Genomic DNA, 18791 nt, shown 5'->3' with positions numbered 1-18791 from the left:
CCCAAATGAAACTTCCTTTAGTTGTTTTGGTCAAGTACTTTATTGGACAATGAGACAAATAACTAAGACATGTCTGTTCTATTACCATGGAAATGTGTGTGTGGGGGGGTGCATTTATTTTCTTTTTCAAAACAAGCCTATAATAGTCTTGTTCACATAGTCTTGAAACTAGGACAATTAAGGTCTTACTGCAACTTCCATTAGCAGCAGTTCTACTGAGAAATGCTTCAGCCCTTGACTTTGTCCTAGGACTAAGCCCTCACCTAGAAATTAGGAGTTTTGAGACATGGTCATCCTGGTAACAGTGGATCTTAAATTCAGTGACAGATGTCTTTCAAAAAAAAAAAAAAAAATGGAGACTGGGTCTTATTATGTAGTTTGGCTGGCCTGGAACTCGGTATGTAGATCAAGACTGGTCTTGATCTTGACCAAACTGACAAAGATCTACTGCTTCTGCCTCTCCACTGCTGAGATTAAAGGCATGTACCACTAACCATGTCAGATGAAGAGATCGCTTTTGTTTTGTATGTGTGGTTTCTTTGTAACATGTTTGAAGTGCTATGGAATGTATGTAGGGTCCATGCATGTTAGGTAAGTGCTCAACCACTGAGCTATATTACTGGCCCAACAGATGTCTTTGTAAGAAAAAAAATAAAGGGAGATTTGAGACACAGAAATGAAGGCCATGTGATGTGAGAAACAGAAGTTACAAGTATGTAACTACAAACCAAATATCAACAGCTACCAATTAGAAACATTAGAAACTAGGAGAATAACACTGAACATGTTCTCCCTCATAACCCTAGAAGGAATCGACTCAATAAATACCTTGGCTTCAGATCTTGGTCCTCCAGAATTGTTTCTTTTTTCTTTCTTTTTTTTTGGGTGGGGGGGGTGGTTTTTGAGACTGGGTCTCATTATGCAGCCCTGGCTGTCTTGGAACTCACTGTGTAAACAAGGGCGGCCTCAAACTCACAGAGATCCACCTGCCTCTGCCTCCCGAGTGCTGGAACTAAAGGTGTGTACCACCAACACCTGGCTCTTGGCAGGCAATTTAAATGTATATTCTATGAGCCTATTATTAACTTCCTATTACATTATACAAGATATTCTCCAGTAAATGTTCACTGGTGAGTGTGATTCTATTATCAAACATTAGCTCACTAATCACACAATGTACTCAACTCATATTGTTAATTGGGTATGGGCTTTTGCTTTTATTTTTGGTTGTGAGCCTAGCCTTTAATGGCTAAGCCATCTATCCAGCCCAGGCTTTTGCTTTTATTAAAGTGACAATTTTATATAGTATGGTTTATTTCCAATGATATAAAACATGTTAAAATCACAAAACTATGTGCAGATACATTTATATCATCAGCATTTGAAATTTACTCACCTACATTATAATTTGCTGTGTGTTTACCTGCCGGTAAACAAACCGGTAGTTTGAATGTGACCTCCTACATCCATACTGTGAAACTTAATATCCAATGCAAAGGTGAAATCTTTAAAAGGATTTTATCCTTATGAGGTTTAATGAGAATTTTATCCTTATGAATGGATTAATGAAGTTATAGGCATTTGTTCCCTATAAAAAGGATGAGTATGGTCACCTTCCTCTCTCAAAGTCTCTTACTTTGGAGAGACATAACTTCCATATTGTGAGTCAAATAAATTTCTGTTGGCTATTAACTATCCAGTCTCATGAATTTTCATATAGCAACACAAAACTGAGAGTAAAAATATATGTATTTCACTACCTTTCCCTGTGTCTCAATGCCTTCACCATAGAGTAGAATGGGTATGTATGTCTCAGAATCAGAACACTTATATCTTGAGCACTTCAAAAATAGTTTGTATAACTACAAAAATCAATAAGAGCATCAGTGAATTGGTAAATGACAAGAAAACATGTACTATCAGTACTATAGAGAACACAGCTTTACTGCTGAGCCATCTCCCCTTTAAGTAAATTTTTGAGACTATGACTGATTTAAGTGGAACTTAATGGGCCATCCTAGTAGGAGCATGGAAGACAGTAGTGCTGAGGGTGATCTGAACAGTGGGGACCTGGCTCAAGAGGCTTTAGAGGAGAATAATATTGGCATGTGGCCTAGAGACTGATCTTGTAATATTTTGGTGGAGAATGTGGCTGCTTTCTGCTCTTGTCCAAAAAATCTGCCTGAGGCTAACGTGAAGAGTTATGGATTACCAGCTTTGGCAGAGATTTCCAGACAGCCAAGCTTAGTATTGACTCTGTTGCTTGGTTATTAGTGGCCACACTTACGCAGATCTATAATGAAAAGGAGTAAGCAGAGCAAGAAAAAATACAAAAGTATACAATCTGAGGAGAAGGGGGGCACCAGGGAAGTGCAAAGGAGCTGAGTCCTGTGTTCAAGATTAAACAAAAGCCTAACGCTAAATGGAATAAAAGGAGTGGTGACCTCAGGGCTAGATCCCACCCAGGTAAACTTCCAATTTGTGAAAAGGAATTAAAGAAAATTTTAGGGCCTGGTGTGGTGTCATGTGTCTTTAATCCCAGCACTCAGGAAGCAGAGGCAGGGGGACTTCAGAGTGCATAGCCATCATGGTCTACAGAACAAGTTCCAGAAATCCAAGCTTATGCAGTGAAGGAAACCATCAAAACAAAAAGCTGTTGAAAATGTGTTTGAAAGAGGGGGTCATGTACTAGCCCCAGAAAGCAATAGAACTTGGCACCTTTTGGTCACGTGGTTCTGGTTTTAGGAGTCAAGGATACAAGAAAGGGATTATGGAATCTCCCTCCATGACTAAGGAAAGCCTCTGAGGTCAGGCATGTGTCAGGGGTGTCCCTGAATGGAGGCCCAGAGAGGCCATTGTGTGAAGCTGTGAGGTTGAAGCATGGATTGCCTTGGAGACATCAAGATGTTGGAGATGCCAGAGCCATGGGACACCTGGCAAGGGAAGTTGCCTACAGGGAATGGAACCAGCCCAAGAGAAAGAAGTGTGCTGCAGTCAGCAGAGCTGAAACGAGATGGAGACCTGAAGAGCAATTTAACATCAGACATGGAGATGCAGAGTTTGGAGTGTTTGCCCTGCTGTTTTTTGGTCTTGCTTTGGTCCAGTATTTCCTTACTATGTTCCCTTTCCTCACTTTTGGAACAGTAATGCATATCCTGTGTCATTATGTGTTGGAAGTATGTGATGTGACTTTTCACTTTGATTTTACAAGGGACTGCATTAAAAGATTACATGAGTCTCAAAAGAGACTTCGAACCTTGGGCTTTTAAACAGTGCTGATACTGTGATAGACTATGAGAACTTTTAAAGTTGGAATAAATGCATTTTGTATTCTGATATGGCTACAAGTCTATGGGGGCCAGGGAGTAAAAATGTAACTTGTTTTGCCTCTTAAACAAGCATCTTGATCCATCCTTATTCCCATTTTTCTATTTAATGAATTCCCTTACAAAAGCACTAAAAACTAAAGCATTATACAGTTATAGTAGCTCACAACTTGTGGCCCCATGCCAGTATTGGCTTTCCTGGTTGTAGGTTTTCTTTCCTAGCTTGGTGTGAGATGAAGACAATTGTTGCCAGATACCAGAAATTATAATTTCTAATCTTAACAACACAGAATAAATTATAATGTTATTTCCTAAACTTGGGTTTAGATGCAATTCAATCTTTGTGTCTCATCGTTTGGCTCAACCTCAAAGAAATGAATAATGTAAGTAAAAGAAAATAAAAGAATACTACATTTATATTCTGACATTCACACAACAACTGCCAAGATTCAATAGAATGAATTAGATTTATTTAATTAAACATATATGTACAGTTTTTTTGCCTGCTTTTCTACTGATTTAATTACCTTGTTTATATAGTTGGGGAGGTTAATTATAGCAATTCCAGATATCTTCTCATGAAAATGTCCTAGTAAATTTCCAAATATTATAATAATTATATACTTCTTTCTAAATGTAAATTTACAAATACATGAAAATTTCTTAAAAGTATAACAAGATAAATAAATACTGTAGTTATAAATTCATTCACTTAAAAACTGATTTTTTTGCCTAGCAGTAGTGGCGCATGCCTATGATCCCAGCACTCAGGAGGCAGAAGCAGGCGGATCTCTGTGAGTTCGGGACCAGCCTGGTCTACAAGAGCTAGTTCCAGGACAGCCTCCAAATCCACAGAGAAACCCTGTCTCAAAAAAACAAACAAACAAACAAACAAACAAAAAACAAAAACAAAATAACCAAAAGACAAAAACTGATTTTCTTTTAAAAATTATGTGATACACATACATACATACATATATACATACATACATGCAAAATATTCATATACATAAAATTGTAAGTATATATAAAACTTTTAATTATATGATTTAGGAAAATATTAAACAAAATAATGAAGGAAACATGTATAATTCTTAGTGATACACAGTTACAGTGAAAATCATGGCAGGGTTCTTGAATTTTAAGTAACATGATGAAGTATTTTCAAAAAAGGAATCTATCCCCTCACCCAGCCCATTACAGAAAATAAATGGGCCCACTGTTTGTGTACTGATGAAACTGATCCTGGAGTCAGAACACCTAGATTTCAGTCTTGGCTCTACCACTTATTATCTATATAACATCAGGCAAATTATTTTTACATATTTATGCCTTAGTATACACAATATAAAATAAGAGGGCAATAGTAACTATTTCACAATGTTTCTGAAAGAGTTAAATTAAAATTTAATGCATATAGAGTAATCAAAGAACAATCCCTGCCACACATTGAGTGTTTAAAGAGGTTCTGCTGCCTCAGAGTCCCTGTTGAATCACTAAGCACCTTACATGTATATTGAAGAAGCTGCTCAGTCTACTAACCCTATAATCCTCGATAAAGTGAACAGGTTTAATCACTCAGATTGCCCCATATGGAATAACATTCTTTACTATTTTAAAGTTTAATGCCAGTATTTTATGAATAAAACCCCATTAAATAGTTATCTATAATTACTGTCTTAAGAACACTGGGAAACCATGAAAATAACAGGATTATTAATGAGGAAGGAAGGACAGTGCCTAGAAAAAGTTAACAGATTCAGGTGGGGACACTAGGCACAGGAGAAACTGTGTTCTTTCTTCAGAAAAGAAGCTCTCAAAGGGAATAAAAGAACTTAACTTTTCTTAATTTCATAATTTTGTCTGAAGCCAAGTCACTTTAAATTGTATGTTAAATAGGCACAGAACTACTTAGTACATTTTTTAAAATTTAGATTTATTTTTATTTTATGAGTATACGTACTCTACCAGTATGTATGTGCACTACAGAGGCCAGAAGAGGGTGTGGATCCAATTGGAGCCACTATGTGAGTGGTGGATGTTGAACCTGGGTCCTCTGGTTATCTCCCCAACCAGTGAATTATCTCCCTAGCCCCAAGGACTATTTAGTACCTTTTTAAGTTTCCCATATACTGAAAGCAGTCAAATATGTTCTAAAACTCTGAAACAGACTAGCAAGAGGATAGAAATCTTTGAAAAATGAAAACTGAGGTACAAAAAACCTAAAGCAGTAATTATGAACCCTTAAACCTTATCTCTAGCCAGTTTTGTATTAGAAAATCATTTGCTAACATTCTCCTGATTGAACAAACTTTCAGGTTCTGGTTGCAACCTCAGATCTCAACTAGTGACACACACTTACAGAGAATAATAATTAGCTTCGATTTCTAATTATAAAATTCTTAATATTTCTTAATTTTAATAATATCCAAGGAAGATACAATAAGTAACTATGCTTCAACTGCCAAAACTGAAAAAACAATGGCTTTTTTATTTTTTCAACAGAATGAATGGCCGTATGAACTAGAAACAGCTCCTGATCTATAGTAAGAGTAGAAATCTACACTGTGAACAGAATGTAACAGTACTCACACATCTCTTTTCAACATTAATAATTGTCAGTATTTAATTACTTTAGAACACATAGCAAAACTACCAGTAGACTTTTTGTCCTTTTAAATCTTCTGATAACATCCCCATAAAAACAGGTAGGATGGATAATCTATCACAATTTTATTGATATGTGCTTATCATACTGTTTCTAAAAATCTATGCAATACAGTTGTATAAGAATTTACAAAAGCCTGGCGTTGGTGGCACATGCCTTTAATCACAGCCCTCAGGAGGCAGAGGCAGGTGGATCTCTGTGAGTTCAAGGCCAGAGCATGTTCCAGAACAGCTAGAGCTGTAACACAGAGAAACCCTGTCTTGAAAAAAAAACAACAACAACAAAAATTTACAGAAGTCACTGAGCCTAATGGCACAGGCCTTTAATCTCAGCGCTCGGGAAGTAAAGGCAGGTGGATCAATCTGTAAGTTTGAAGTCAGCCTGCATTATGTAGAGAGACCGTCTCAAAAATAAAAACAACAAAAGAATTCACAAAATCTGTAATTTTTTTTTAAGTACAAACTAAAAGTACATAGAATACTCTTTCTCCATTGTCTTAACTCTATATTAAAGTAAACTCTGAATGGCTCAGAGCAATTAGATACCCATTTATGGTCATACCACTGGTCACATCTTAAAACGGTGTTACATGCTTTAGTTAATTACGAATACATATTCTAGAGTGTCTAATGAAGTCAGGAACTACTTTTTTTTTTTCTGAAGAGAGCTTTATTTTCTTATCCCCAGGGAGCCATGGATTCTTTTACTGTTGCTGGGTCAGTTAAGAGCACTTGCTGCTCTTCCAAAAGGCCTGAGTGCAGGTCCTAGGATCCACATCAAGTAGCTCATAACCTCCTGTAACTCCAAGTCCAAGGATCTGAAACCCTCTTCTTGCCTCTGTGAACAACTGCACACATGTGGTAGATACTCACACAGTAACACACATACATATAAATAAAAGTAAAGTATAGCTTTGGGGACTAGAGAAAAGGCTCAGCAGTTAGGAGCATTCATAGCTCTTCTAGAAGACCCACATGGTAGATCACAACCATCTGTAACTCCAGTTCCAGGGCATGTAATTCTCTCTTATGGCCTCTGCAGAGACTAAGCATGGTGTACATACATATGGGAAACCAAAGCACCTATACACATAAAAAATTTTAAGTGTTTTTTAAAGAAATAAGCTCTTCAACTAAACACAATCTTCAAGGAAATAATCAGAATAAACAAAGAATGCTAAGTACTTTCTGCTATTACCTAGAATGTAGCCTTACTATGTAATCATGAAGTGTTTTCTTTACAAATTCAAAAAGGAGCTACAAGTATATTTTTCAAAAAACATTTTTTTTTCCAAGACAGAGATTCTCTGTGGATTGGAGGCTGTCCTGGAACTAGCTCTTGTAGACCAGGTTGGTCCCAAACTCGAAGAGATCTGCCTGTCTCTGCCTCCTGAGTGCTGGGATTAAAGGCATGTACCACCACCACCCGGCTTTCAAAAATATTTTGAAAATACTGTTTGAAAATGTGATCATACAGGGCTGGAGAGATGGCTCAGAAGTTAAGAGCACCGACTATTCTTCCAGAGGTCCTGAGTTCAATTCCCAGCAATCACATGGTGGCTCACAACTATCCATTATGAGATCTGGTGCCCTCTTCTGGTGTGCAGATATATATGAAAGCAGAATGATGTATGCATAATAAATAAAATCTTTAAAAAGGGAAAAAAAAAAGAAAAGAAAATGTGATCATATAATGGCCTCTACTGAGGGAAAGTTTTCTGGGTCCTTCTATTACTTCAAAAAATAAAATCAAGTACCTAAAATATTCTGGGGTGGGGGGGTTCTTGTTTTGTTTTGTTTTGTTTTTGAGACAGGGTTTCTATGTAGTCCTGGCTGCCTGGAACTCTCTCTGTGGACCAGACTGGCCTCAAACTCACAGAGATCTGCCTGCCTCTGCCTCCCGAGTGCTGGGATTAATGGTGTGCACCACCACTGCTCAGCATGATGCTTCATTTTTGAGGTGCAGAGATAAGGAACTAAAAGTAGTGTTTTGTACTTAACAGTGAGTATAAATGAGGGACCAATTTTTTTTTGTTGTTTGTACTTGCTCTTGTCTTTGTATTCTTAGCAGAAAGCAGCTTTAAATTTTATTATTATGTGTATGGGCATTTTGCCTGCAAAAATGTCTGTGAACCATACGTGTACAAAAGAGGGGTATCAACTTGATCTCTTCAAATATTTTTGAATTTCAAGCTTTTAATATTATTTTATAATTTTCACATTCACACAAAACCCTTTATTTATTTATTCAGCATTTACTGAATTTATGCTGTGTGCCCAACACCATAATAACTAGAGACAAAAGGTTATTTTTTAAATTTAATTTTTTTATGTGTATGGTTATTTTGTGTGCGTGTATGTCTGTGCACCATATACAGGACTAATGCCCTCAGGGGTCAGAAGACAGCATCAGATCTTTGGGCTTAGAATTACAGATGGTTGGATCCTAGAACTCAAAACTGGGTCCTCTGGAAGAGCTGTCAGTGCTCTTAGCCATTGAGCCATCTCTCTAGGCCAAAGGGGCACTTTTTGGTTTTGTTTTTTGTTGTTGTTGTTGGTGGTGGTGGTGGTGGGTTTTTTTGTTTTGTTTTGTTTTGTTTTTTCGAGACAGGGTTTCTCTGGGCTTTGGAGGCTGTTCTGGAACTAGCTCTTGTAGACGAGGCTGGTCTCCAACTCACAGAGATTCGCCTGCCTCTGCCTCCCCAGTGCTGGGATCATAGGCGTGCACCACTGCCTGGCCCAAGCCACAATATTGTTATCAGTGAAGTTTAACACTAAGACAATGTTAAAGAATCCATTTATTCACTTGACCTACGCTGGCCGTTAACACACTGTATGTTGAGTGTGTGTGCATACACACATGTAGGTACCTGTGTGCATACAGCTGTGGGTGCACTCATGTATATGGAGGCCACAGGACAGCTTGGTATAATTCTTCCTCATGCACTGTCCAGCTTGTTTTCTGAGACAAGGTCTCTCACTAGGACCTGGAGCTTTCTTATTTAACTAGGTTGGCTGGACCGAAAGCCCCATTCTCTCGGCTTGTCTTCCCAGAGCTAACACTGCAAGCCTATGCCAAAAAGCCCAGATTTTTTTTTTTTTTAATGACTACTGGGGATGGAACATTTTTGCCATTCATTGTAGGACAGTCTACTCATTATAGCAGTTCAACTACTGCTTAATTAAAAAGTCCTTCTAGCACTTAAAAAATGTTTTATGGGGCTAGAAAGATGGCTTGATGGGTTAGAGCATCTAATGCTCTTGCAGAGAATCCTAATTTTAGATCTCAACACCCACAGGGAGCAGCTTTCAGCCACCCGTAACTCGACCAGTTCCTCCTTCTGGCCTCCCTGGCATCTGCACTCACATCTCAGATCCTTGGGGCAAGGGCAAAAAGCTGCCACATTCTTTGCCAAAATATCACAAGATGAACTCTAGGCTAGTTGTTAAGATTGTTCCCCTCTGAAACCTCTTGAGCTTGCCCTCCAGTGCCTACATTACTCTCAGCACCACCCTTCCAAGCTCCTACTAGTACAGCCATTCAACCACTTACAGCATTCAACCTCTCTCTTACTACAAAGTCTCATACATTCCTCCAAAAAAATACCATGGACAGGCCTGCCACTTCCTGGCACCAACTTCTGGCTTCGTTACTTTTCTATTGCTTCGAAAAGAACATGACCAAGGTAACTTAAGAGATAGTTTATTGGGGATCATCATGATGGATAGCATGGGGAAATGCAGGCATGGTGGTATGGCAATAGCTGAGAGCTTACATCTGATCCATGAGGCAAAGAGCTAACTGGGAATGGTGTGGACTTTTAAACCCTCAAAACCCACCCCCAATGACACACTTCGTCCAATAAGGCCACACCTTCTAATCCTTCCCAAACAGTTCTACCAAAGGGAGACCAAGCACTCAAACATGTAAGCCTATGAGGCCATTCTCATTCAATCTACCACAGTATGTATGTTTACATTTTTATGCACATAAGATATGTGCACATATACATTATATATGAGTGTATAAACATGCATGTAATACATGTGATGTATGTATATATATTTTAAAATTCTAGTCTGTATCAATAAGTTGCACTGCAAATTTCAATTACACAGAATTACCTTTTTCCTCTATTCTATAGTTACATGTTTATCCTCTATGAAGGACTTTATTGCTAATGTTCATTTTGTTTGTTTGGTTTTGTTGTTTGTTTTATTTTTGGTTTTGGTTTTTCATTTGAGACAGGGTCTCACTGTATAGCCTTGAGTGACCTAGAACTTGCTATGTAAACCAAATTGGCCTCAAACTCACAGAGATCCACCTAATTCTACCTCCCAAGTGCTGGGATTAAGGGTGTGCACCATCACGCCAGACTTGTAGTTTTCTTGATATCACTAATCCCCTTTCTTAAGAGGGTTTTAGTTTTTTGTTTGTTATTATGTGGTCCAGACTGGCCAAGAATTTACCAGGTAGCTCAGGCTGGCTTTGAACTTGCAATCTCTAGAGTTCTGGGAGCACAAGCACACACCACCATTTCCTGACAAAAGGAAAAATATATCTTGATTCAGTCTTAGAAGGTGATATACTGATGCTTTGCTAGTAAATCTCTTGGGATTTTAGATAAAAATTTACAACATTGGAACTGTCCTTCTCACTTCTACTAACCTTGAATGTTTATCTGCTTTATATTTTCAAAACTTGTAAAGCAAGGAATTATAAAGACGTTATTGTAAATACTTACTGAGTGGTGTTGTATCAGGAGGTGGAAAATTCTCAGTAAAGTTGACATTACATAAATCTGTACTACAGCAGCAAAAACGGTATGTTCCATTCTGAATTGAGGGTGGGGTAGTAGTTACTACACATTCTTCATAGTGACACTCTTGAGGATCGCCAATGTGAGACCAACATCCTACAGATCAATATTAAAGTAAGTGACAAAGTAATTTACTAAGTAAAACAAACAATGAAATAATTGCAGTAATATGAAACTAATATATGTCATAAAACAACCTGAAAAAAATCGTAAAAGATACAATAGAAATTTCATGAGCAAAAACCAACCAACAACATGGCTATGAGTAACTGCACTACTATTATAAGAACATTCCTAAAACAGTAAAGTCAAACTGTTTTAAACTGTCCTAAGTTTTAAAATAACAATATGCAATCATAACAAAAAATGTTACTGACAGTTACTCTCATACAATTCTATAATAAATGTATGTACGATGATAATTTTGGAAAAACCCAGAGCAATTTTAATATAGACTCTTTAAAATAATCATACATTTTATGATCTGCTAATTCTACATCAAAGAGTCTACTTTAAAAAACAATCCGACACAACTTTTATATATGTTTAAAGTTTCCCACTGCAGGACAATGCATTTCAGTGAAAACCTTAAAACATCACAGTATCCAAAGCATGTAAGTAAACTGTGATACATGCACATAGTGAAATATGGTGCTGAAGTACAAGTGCTTTCCAAAATTATTTAAAATAACATGGGGGAAAGAGCATGGAATTATTATATAGCATTAACTTAATTTTCAAAGAAGACTGGTATACATGTAAATATTAAAGTACATAGAAAAGGTATCTAAATGGAACGAATCAGTATAAAAATAATACTTTTAAAGAGAACTGAGTTGTAGACCTTGGTTTTTCTGAGTAGTTTTCTCCAACTCAGAAAAAAAAAAAAACTGAGTAGTTTTTCCAAACTTCATTTACATACATGAACTTATAAAGACAAAGAAATTATTAAAATAAAAGGCCAGGCATGGTGGAACATGCCTTTAGTCCCTGCACTTGGGAGGCAAAGGAAGGCAGACTTTTATGAGTTCCAGGCCAGCCTGATTTATACAATGAGACCCTATCTCAGCCAATCAATCAATCAATCAATCAATCAACCAATCAATCAAACTACACTAAGAAGTAAAAATACTTTTACAAATTTGGAACTTGTGGGTGAATATATAGATATATGTACATGTCTGCATTCTTATTTGCTGTTGTTCTGGACAGGATCTTAGCCTACTGACACGTCTTGTCTAGATAAACTCTTATTTATGAAAACAATGCTGAGGATATAGCCCTGTGGCAGGGAGCTCACTGCCTGTTCATGACATTCAGCACCCAGAAGGGAAAAAAAACCCACAAAGCAATTTTAAGTTAAAAAAAAAGTATTCCTTGCCTTGTTTCACAAGATTGATGTCCCCTTTTGATTTCTCCCATAGACCATAGCATGTGCTACCTTTGGAGCATAATATTGTCCCATTTTCATGAGAGATTCTACTCTCACCTATCCCAAGGTCTTGCTGGTAGGGATCTTTAAATGCACACAGCCGTTCTTGATTCTGGGAAGCTATAAAAAAAAAAAAAGGAGAAAACAGAATGATAAATTGATGTTACTTTGATAATACTATTGATTATGATAACCTTTAAATTTATTAATATATAATATAATTTGAATAAAACTATAAATTTTCATACTAAACTCTTTAAATTTAATTGCTGAATTAATTTTTAATTCTACATTTACCCAATAATTTCCTTTTTCAAGATTTATTTTTTTTATTTTAAGTGTGTGTGTGTCTCTGTGTGTGTGTGTGTGTGTGTGTGTGTGTGTGTGTGTGTGTATGTGTGCAGGTACCCAAAGGGGCCAGAGGACTTGAATACTTATGTAACTGGAGTTACAGGTGATTATGACCTGCCTGACATAATTGCTGGGAATTGAACTTGGGTCCTTTGTAAGAGCAGTACACATGCTTTAACCGCTGTGTTATCTCTATCCACACCTCTAGCAATTTCCTTTTGCACATTAATGTTTACATACAAGCAAGAAGAAATTTTTAAAAATGTTTCCTGAAGACAATCTTCTTTTATTCATGTAACTTTTACTACTATGTCTACTACTAAATATTTTTGCTGCTCAAGAAAAGAAAGGAAAAGAAAAGAAATACCATGTTCAATGGGACATGGTGTTGTACATGTTTAATCCCAGCACTTGGCAGGCAGAGGTAGGCAATCTCTGTGAGTTAGAAGCCAGTCTAGTCTATATAGCTAGTTTCAGGCCAGCCAAGAGAGACACTTCGAAAGAGAATGAAAAGGAAGGGAAGAAAAGAAAGGAAGGGAGAAGATTAGAAGAAACAAACAAACAAACAAAAACTAAAAGTGTAAGGATTCTGACAAATTTGGTCAGGTGCTGAGGTGCAGGCCTTTAGTCCCAGCACTCAGGAGGCAGAGGTAGGCAGATCTCTGTGAGTTTGAAGCCAGCCTGGTCTACAGAGTTCCAAGACAGCCAAGGCCACCCAGAGTAACCCTGTCTCAAAAAACAAAAAATCAAAAAAAAAAAAAAAGTTTACAGTATTCAATTCTATCATTGTACAGTCATTTGTATAAAGTTAAATTATTAGACATGATAGACTGATGTGTGAAAAAAAAATAACAAAAAATGTATATCTGGTTTCTTTTCAGAGTGATTTATGTGTGTGTTCTAATATTATGCTGTGATAATGGCTACATAGCTATCAAATTAGCAGAAAGAAATCATGGAATTCTTTACTTCATGAGTGAATTTCATGATATTCATATCATGTCTGATTAAATATGCATATATATATATATATGTATTTTTTAAGGGACAGTCTTACCTTGTAGCTCTAACTGGCTCAGAACTCGCTATATAGACCAGCTCCAGCCTCAAACTCACAGAAATCTCCCTGCCTCTACCTCGCAAGTACTAGGTTTAAAGATGTGAACCACCATTCTCACCTAAATCTATCTTTAAATCAATGACTACTTCCGAGCAAAACGAAAATAATTTTATCCAGATGAAGTGTTCAAAAGCTCCTATTTAAGGGACAACTAATGTAATTTAACACCAATCCATCTTTCTTCATATATATCATATAATTTAACTGATTTCAATAGAGCATTTTCCACATAACTCATTGATTGACAAACATTAGCCATCATTGTGAAAATACCAAAGAAGTAAAAGGTTAACAAAAAGCAACATCTGATCTTTAGTTTATTAAAATAGACTTTCCTAATGTTTGAGTAGCAAAGATTATCACTAAGAATAACCAATAATTTCTTATGACCGTCTATATCAGTTTTTCATTTGAGGTGTACAGAATTAGAACAGTGTAATTCAGGAACATTTTAGCAAGGCATATTATTTATTAAAATAATGTTTCTGAACATAACAAAGAAATCTAGAAAAGGAATGACAGGGCTTAGCAATTATGTGTCCGGCCAATTCACATAAATAGACTGGCCACATTTACTACTATGCAAAGTACTTTCCAAGTACTTGGCCAGGTAACAGAATGTTTACAAGTAGGTATATAGAGTAGTAGTTATCATATCTTTGGAAATACGGTTTATCTGGACAAACCAAACCAAAGACAGTAATTAGTAGAAAAGAAATGTGGATTGATGCATACATTTTTAAATTTTGTTGCAATCTTCTAGAAGATATTTACCAATATCTAAAGAGCATAATACATATGTAGTGCTACCAACTTAGAAAAATGAGCTAGAAGCCAGTATTACTGGCATGGTGGCACAACTATTTCCTTCAGATAAACATAACATTTTAAGAAGAAAGGACATCAGGAAGTAAGGGTTCTATTTAAACCTATAGTATTTACTCAGAAAATGAGAATGCAGTCTTCAAATAGTCCTTTATATCTTTCATGAAAGACCAGTACAGTAAAGAAGGGAAGTCCGTGTTATTAGAGACTGGCAAAAGCTGAGAAAAGTAAAACAAATTTTCCCATCAAACAGGATTTCTAAGGCATCTGGGAGCCTGAGAAGGAATGCAATGAGAGTTGGAACTGGGATAAATGAGAAATGATTGTTTACATGAACAGTATTCTGTTCTCGGGGGACTGAAGCCCAACGCCAGTCTAGCAGAGGAAAATGACACCTCAACTTGAACAATCTAATCACTTGTTGAACATTGCAAGCAGTTCCACTGAAAGAATAAGTACGATAAAAATAAATAATGAAAAAAATTCCAATCAATAACCTAACCCCCGATGTTCAAGTTCTAATGCAAAAACACAAGAAACATGAAAAGTAAGGTAACATGAATCTTCCAAAAACTAGCAACTCCACAGTAATGGCTTCTAAAACTTCTCAAACTATTCCATAGACAGAAACGGAAGGAACACTACCAAACTCTTTTTATAAAGACATAACAAAGCTGGGTCATGGTGGTACATGCCTTTAACCCCAGCACTCGGGAAGCAGAGACAGGAGGATCTTTGTGAATTCAAGACCAACCTGGTCTACAAAGCTACACAGAGAAACCCTGTCTTGAAAAACAAAAACAAACAAACAAACAAACAAACAAACAAAAAGACATAACAAATAAGGAAAAATTACTGACCAATTCCCCTGCTAAACACAGATGTGAAAGTTCTGAAAAAACATGCCTGCAAACCAAACTGAAGAACAAACCAAAAGATCATTCACCATGAGAGAGATAGGGATGACTCAACATATGTAAATCAATATATGCAACAATCACATCAGTGGCCAAGGAGAGAAATCAGTTTTATCAACCGATGTAGAAAGAGTTTTGATGAAATCCAACATCCCTTTACTTTGCCTTGAAAAGACTAGGAATACAAAAAATATACTCAAAAGATACATATGACATATAGCCAACATTAATCATACTAAATAGTAAAAACTCAAAGCATTTCCACCAAAATCAAGAACAAGACAAGGGCATTCACTTTATTTATTTCATTTTATTTATGTGTGTGTGTGTGTGTGGGTGTGCGTGTGCATGTGTGTATGTCTGGAGGCCAGAAAACATGGTGAGATCATGTGTGTCCTGAGGATCAAACTCAGATCATCAGGCTTGGAGGCAAGTACCTACACCTGTTGAGCCTGAAGGCAGGAGTGTCCACTTTATCCATTTTTTCCCCAAGACAGGATCTCACTATGTAGCTCTGGCCTGCCTGGAACACCACTGGTCTCTGCCTTCCCAGTGCTGGGATTAAAGGTGTGTGCCACCACACCTAGCTCACTTTTTCCACTCTTACTCATTATACTGCTGGATGTTTTAGCTAGAGTAATGAGCCAAGAAGGGACGGGGATACAAGAAGGAAAGGAAAAGGTCAAAATATCCTGCTGTAGATAATATCCTATATTTTAAGCCTCCTAGCCATTAGAGAAATGCAAATGAAAACTACACTGAGATTATATCCCCAAAGTCAGAAGGGGCATAGTTTAGAAAACAAAAGCTGATGAGAAATTAGACAAAAGAGAACCCTTCTTTATACTGCTTCCAGGGATGTAAAGTCATCTAGTAACTATGGAAATCAGTATGATGTTTCTAACAATAGACCTACCTTACGGCCCAACTATACCAATACTGAGTATTTACATCAAGGACCCAAGTCTGCACATGAAAGGGATATTGTATATCAATATTTTTGAAGCACACTCACAAGAGCTAAGTTATAGAACCAACAAAGGTTGCTTCTCTGTGTGTGACAGAGGCAGATTTTTTTTCAACCATAAAGAATAAAGTTATGTCACTTGTAAGAAAATAGATAAAACTAGAGATAATCAAATTAAGTGAACTAAGAGCTTGGTGGTGGTTGCCAGGTAGTGGTGGTGCATGTCTTTATTACCAGTACTTGGGAGGTAGATCTCTGTAAGTTCCAGGCCAGTCTGGTCTACAGAGAAAGTTCCAGTACAGCCAGGGCTACACAGAGAAACCAGGTCTCAAAAAACAAAAACAATAAAAAGAAGATTCTAAATGTTACTCTATCTTTCATGATATATTTATTGTTTTTATCATCATCATCATAATTATTATTTGGGGGAGGGCAGGTTCAAGACAGGGTTTGGCTGTCCTGGAACTAGCTCTGCAGACCAGGCTGGCTTTGAACTCACCGAGATCCACCTGCCTCTGCTTCCTGAGTGCTGGGATTAAAGGTGTGCACCACCTCCTGGCTTTTTTTTTTTTTTATATGTTTACTGAGCAGACGTAAATAGCAATACATGTTTACCATAGTTATGTATTAAAATAGAGGTAAATCTGACACATAACTAAAAGTAGGCAAAGGGAGAAATGAATTGCCTAGCAGCAACTGGCAAAATGCTTAAAGAACAGGCAGGCACCTGTAGCACAAATAATAAAAACTGGGGTTAAAGCTGAAGATCAGAGAAGCAAAGCAGCCATCTGCCAGCCTCAGACCAAAGAGGTGATCCTGTCCTCCAGACTGCACTGCTCCTTGGACTCCACTGCTCTCCACCAAACCTCAGACTGCTTCTATCTCCTCCCACCTTCTATTCCTCTCTAGTGCTAGGATTAAAGGTGTGGGATCCCAAGTACTGAGGTCACCTTTGTGTGAGCTCTGTTTCTCTTGTAGACTGGATCAATTTCGTGTAACTCAGGGTGGCCTTGAACTAACAGACATCTGACTGCCTCTGTCTCCCTAGTGCTGGAATTAAAGGTGTGTACCACCACTGCCTGGCCTCAATGGCTGCTGGGGTTAAAGGTGTGTGCCACCACTGCCTGGCTGCCTGGCCTCTGTGGCTAGCTAGTGTGGCTAGCTTTGCACTCTGATCTTCAAGCAAGCTTTACTTGTTAGATCATAAACAAAATATCACCACAGGCATCCATTCACAACACTATCAATGCAGGAAAGTCAAAGAATGAGTTACTCAATCAATAAGGAAGACTTAAAACAAGGAGAGAAAAGGAGGATTTCAACAGAGACAAATAAAAACACAACCTTGGGTTTATCAACAGGACATCTCATTTAATGTAACATTTTGAGAGGAGCCTATACCTTTTCTGTCTACAAAGTATGGAATCTATAAATCTAAAATTCTAGAAATTATACATAATTATATAGAAACATTTTCAAATTAATTCTACAAAACTTCTTTTAAAAGATTGTATTTATTTATTATATATACAGTGTTCTGTCTGCAACCAGAAGAGGGCACCAGATCTCATTACAGATGGTTGTGACCCACCATGTAGTTGCTGGGAATTGAACTCAGGATCTCTGGAAGAGCAGCCAGTGAGTGCTCTTAACCTCTGAGCTATCTCTCCAGCCCCACAAAACTTTTTCAGAATTCAGAAATAGCCAATTTATATACTGGAAAGATTTAGGAGGCAAAAACATTACAGTGATAATAATAGTTTACTCAAGGGTAGAAAAAAATTGGGGAATAAAATGAACAAGAAATTTGGCTTAGAGAATGCAAATGAAAGTGAAACTGCTTTAATAAGACAAGATGTGGAAATGAAAGGAATGACTACTATTCTGAACATCTGTTAAATTCACTATGAATGAATATACATTTCTCTGAAAGACAATAGTATCCACTGAAACCCACATACTGTGTAGCCCAGGCTGGTCTTGAAATCAGTTCCTGCTCTGAGCCTAAACGAAGGAAGTACCAACATGAACCGCAACATGCAGTTTAGCAAAAAAATTTTCAAGCTTCACTGCCATTCTGTGTCTAAACAACCCAGAAGTCTCACAATACTTACCCACCCCACCCCCAGTAGCTGTGATGTACTTATCAGCACTAGAGAAGTCTAAGCATCTTATCTCTGCCCTGGAACAGAGTTCAGGAACTAATTCTGGGTATGCTTATGTGCTTGGCTTCTGTTTATCTAAGTGTCAAAATGAACTATCTAAAATAAACAGCACAGAAACCTTGCAGGCATGGGACAAATAACTGAATAACTGAAGCAACAGTATCCTTTTCCCAGAACACAAATTCCTAAAGACAAACTGAA

At 37.2% G+C, this 18791-nt stretch overlaps 1 protein-coding gene across 1 annotated transcript in view; it reads right to left on the bottom strand.

The window, feature by feature from the left end:
- Positions 1–18791, bottom strand: part of Bmpr2 (bone morphogenetic protein receptor type 2) — a 101709-nt gene that overhangs the window by 44614 nt on the left and 38304 nt on the right. Inside the window, exons 2-3 of the mRNA XM_027396998.2 lie at positions 12195–12365; positions 10739–10909 (exon numbers count right to left, since the gene is read on the bottom strand). Of these exons, the coding sequence (XP_027252799.1) occupies positions 10739–10909; positions 12195–12365 (342 nt within the window). The remainder of the gene's footprint in view (positions 1–10738; positions 10910–12194; positions 12366–18791) is intronic.

Source organism: Cricetulus griseus, chromosome 2 (assembly GCF_003668045.3).
Source record: "Cricetulus griseus strain 17A/GY chromosome 2, alternate assembly CriGri-PICRH-1.0, whole genome shotgun sequence".
Classification (NCBI taxonomy): Eukaryota; Metazoa; Chordata; class Mammalia; order Rodentia; family Cricetidae; genus Cricetulus; species Cricetulus griseus.
This window is presented reverse-complemented; position numbering and strand designations above follow the sequence as displayed.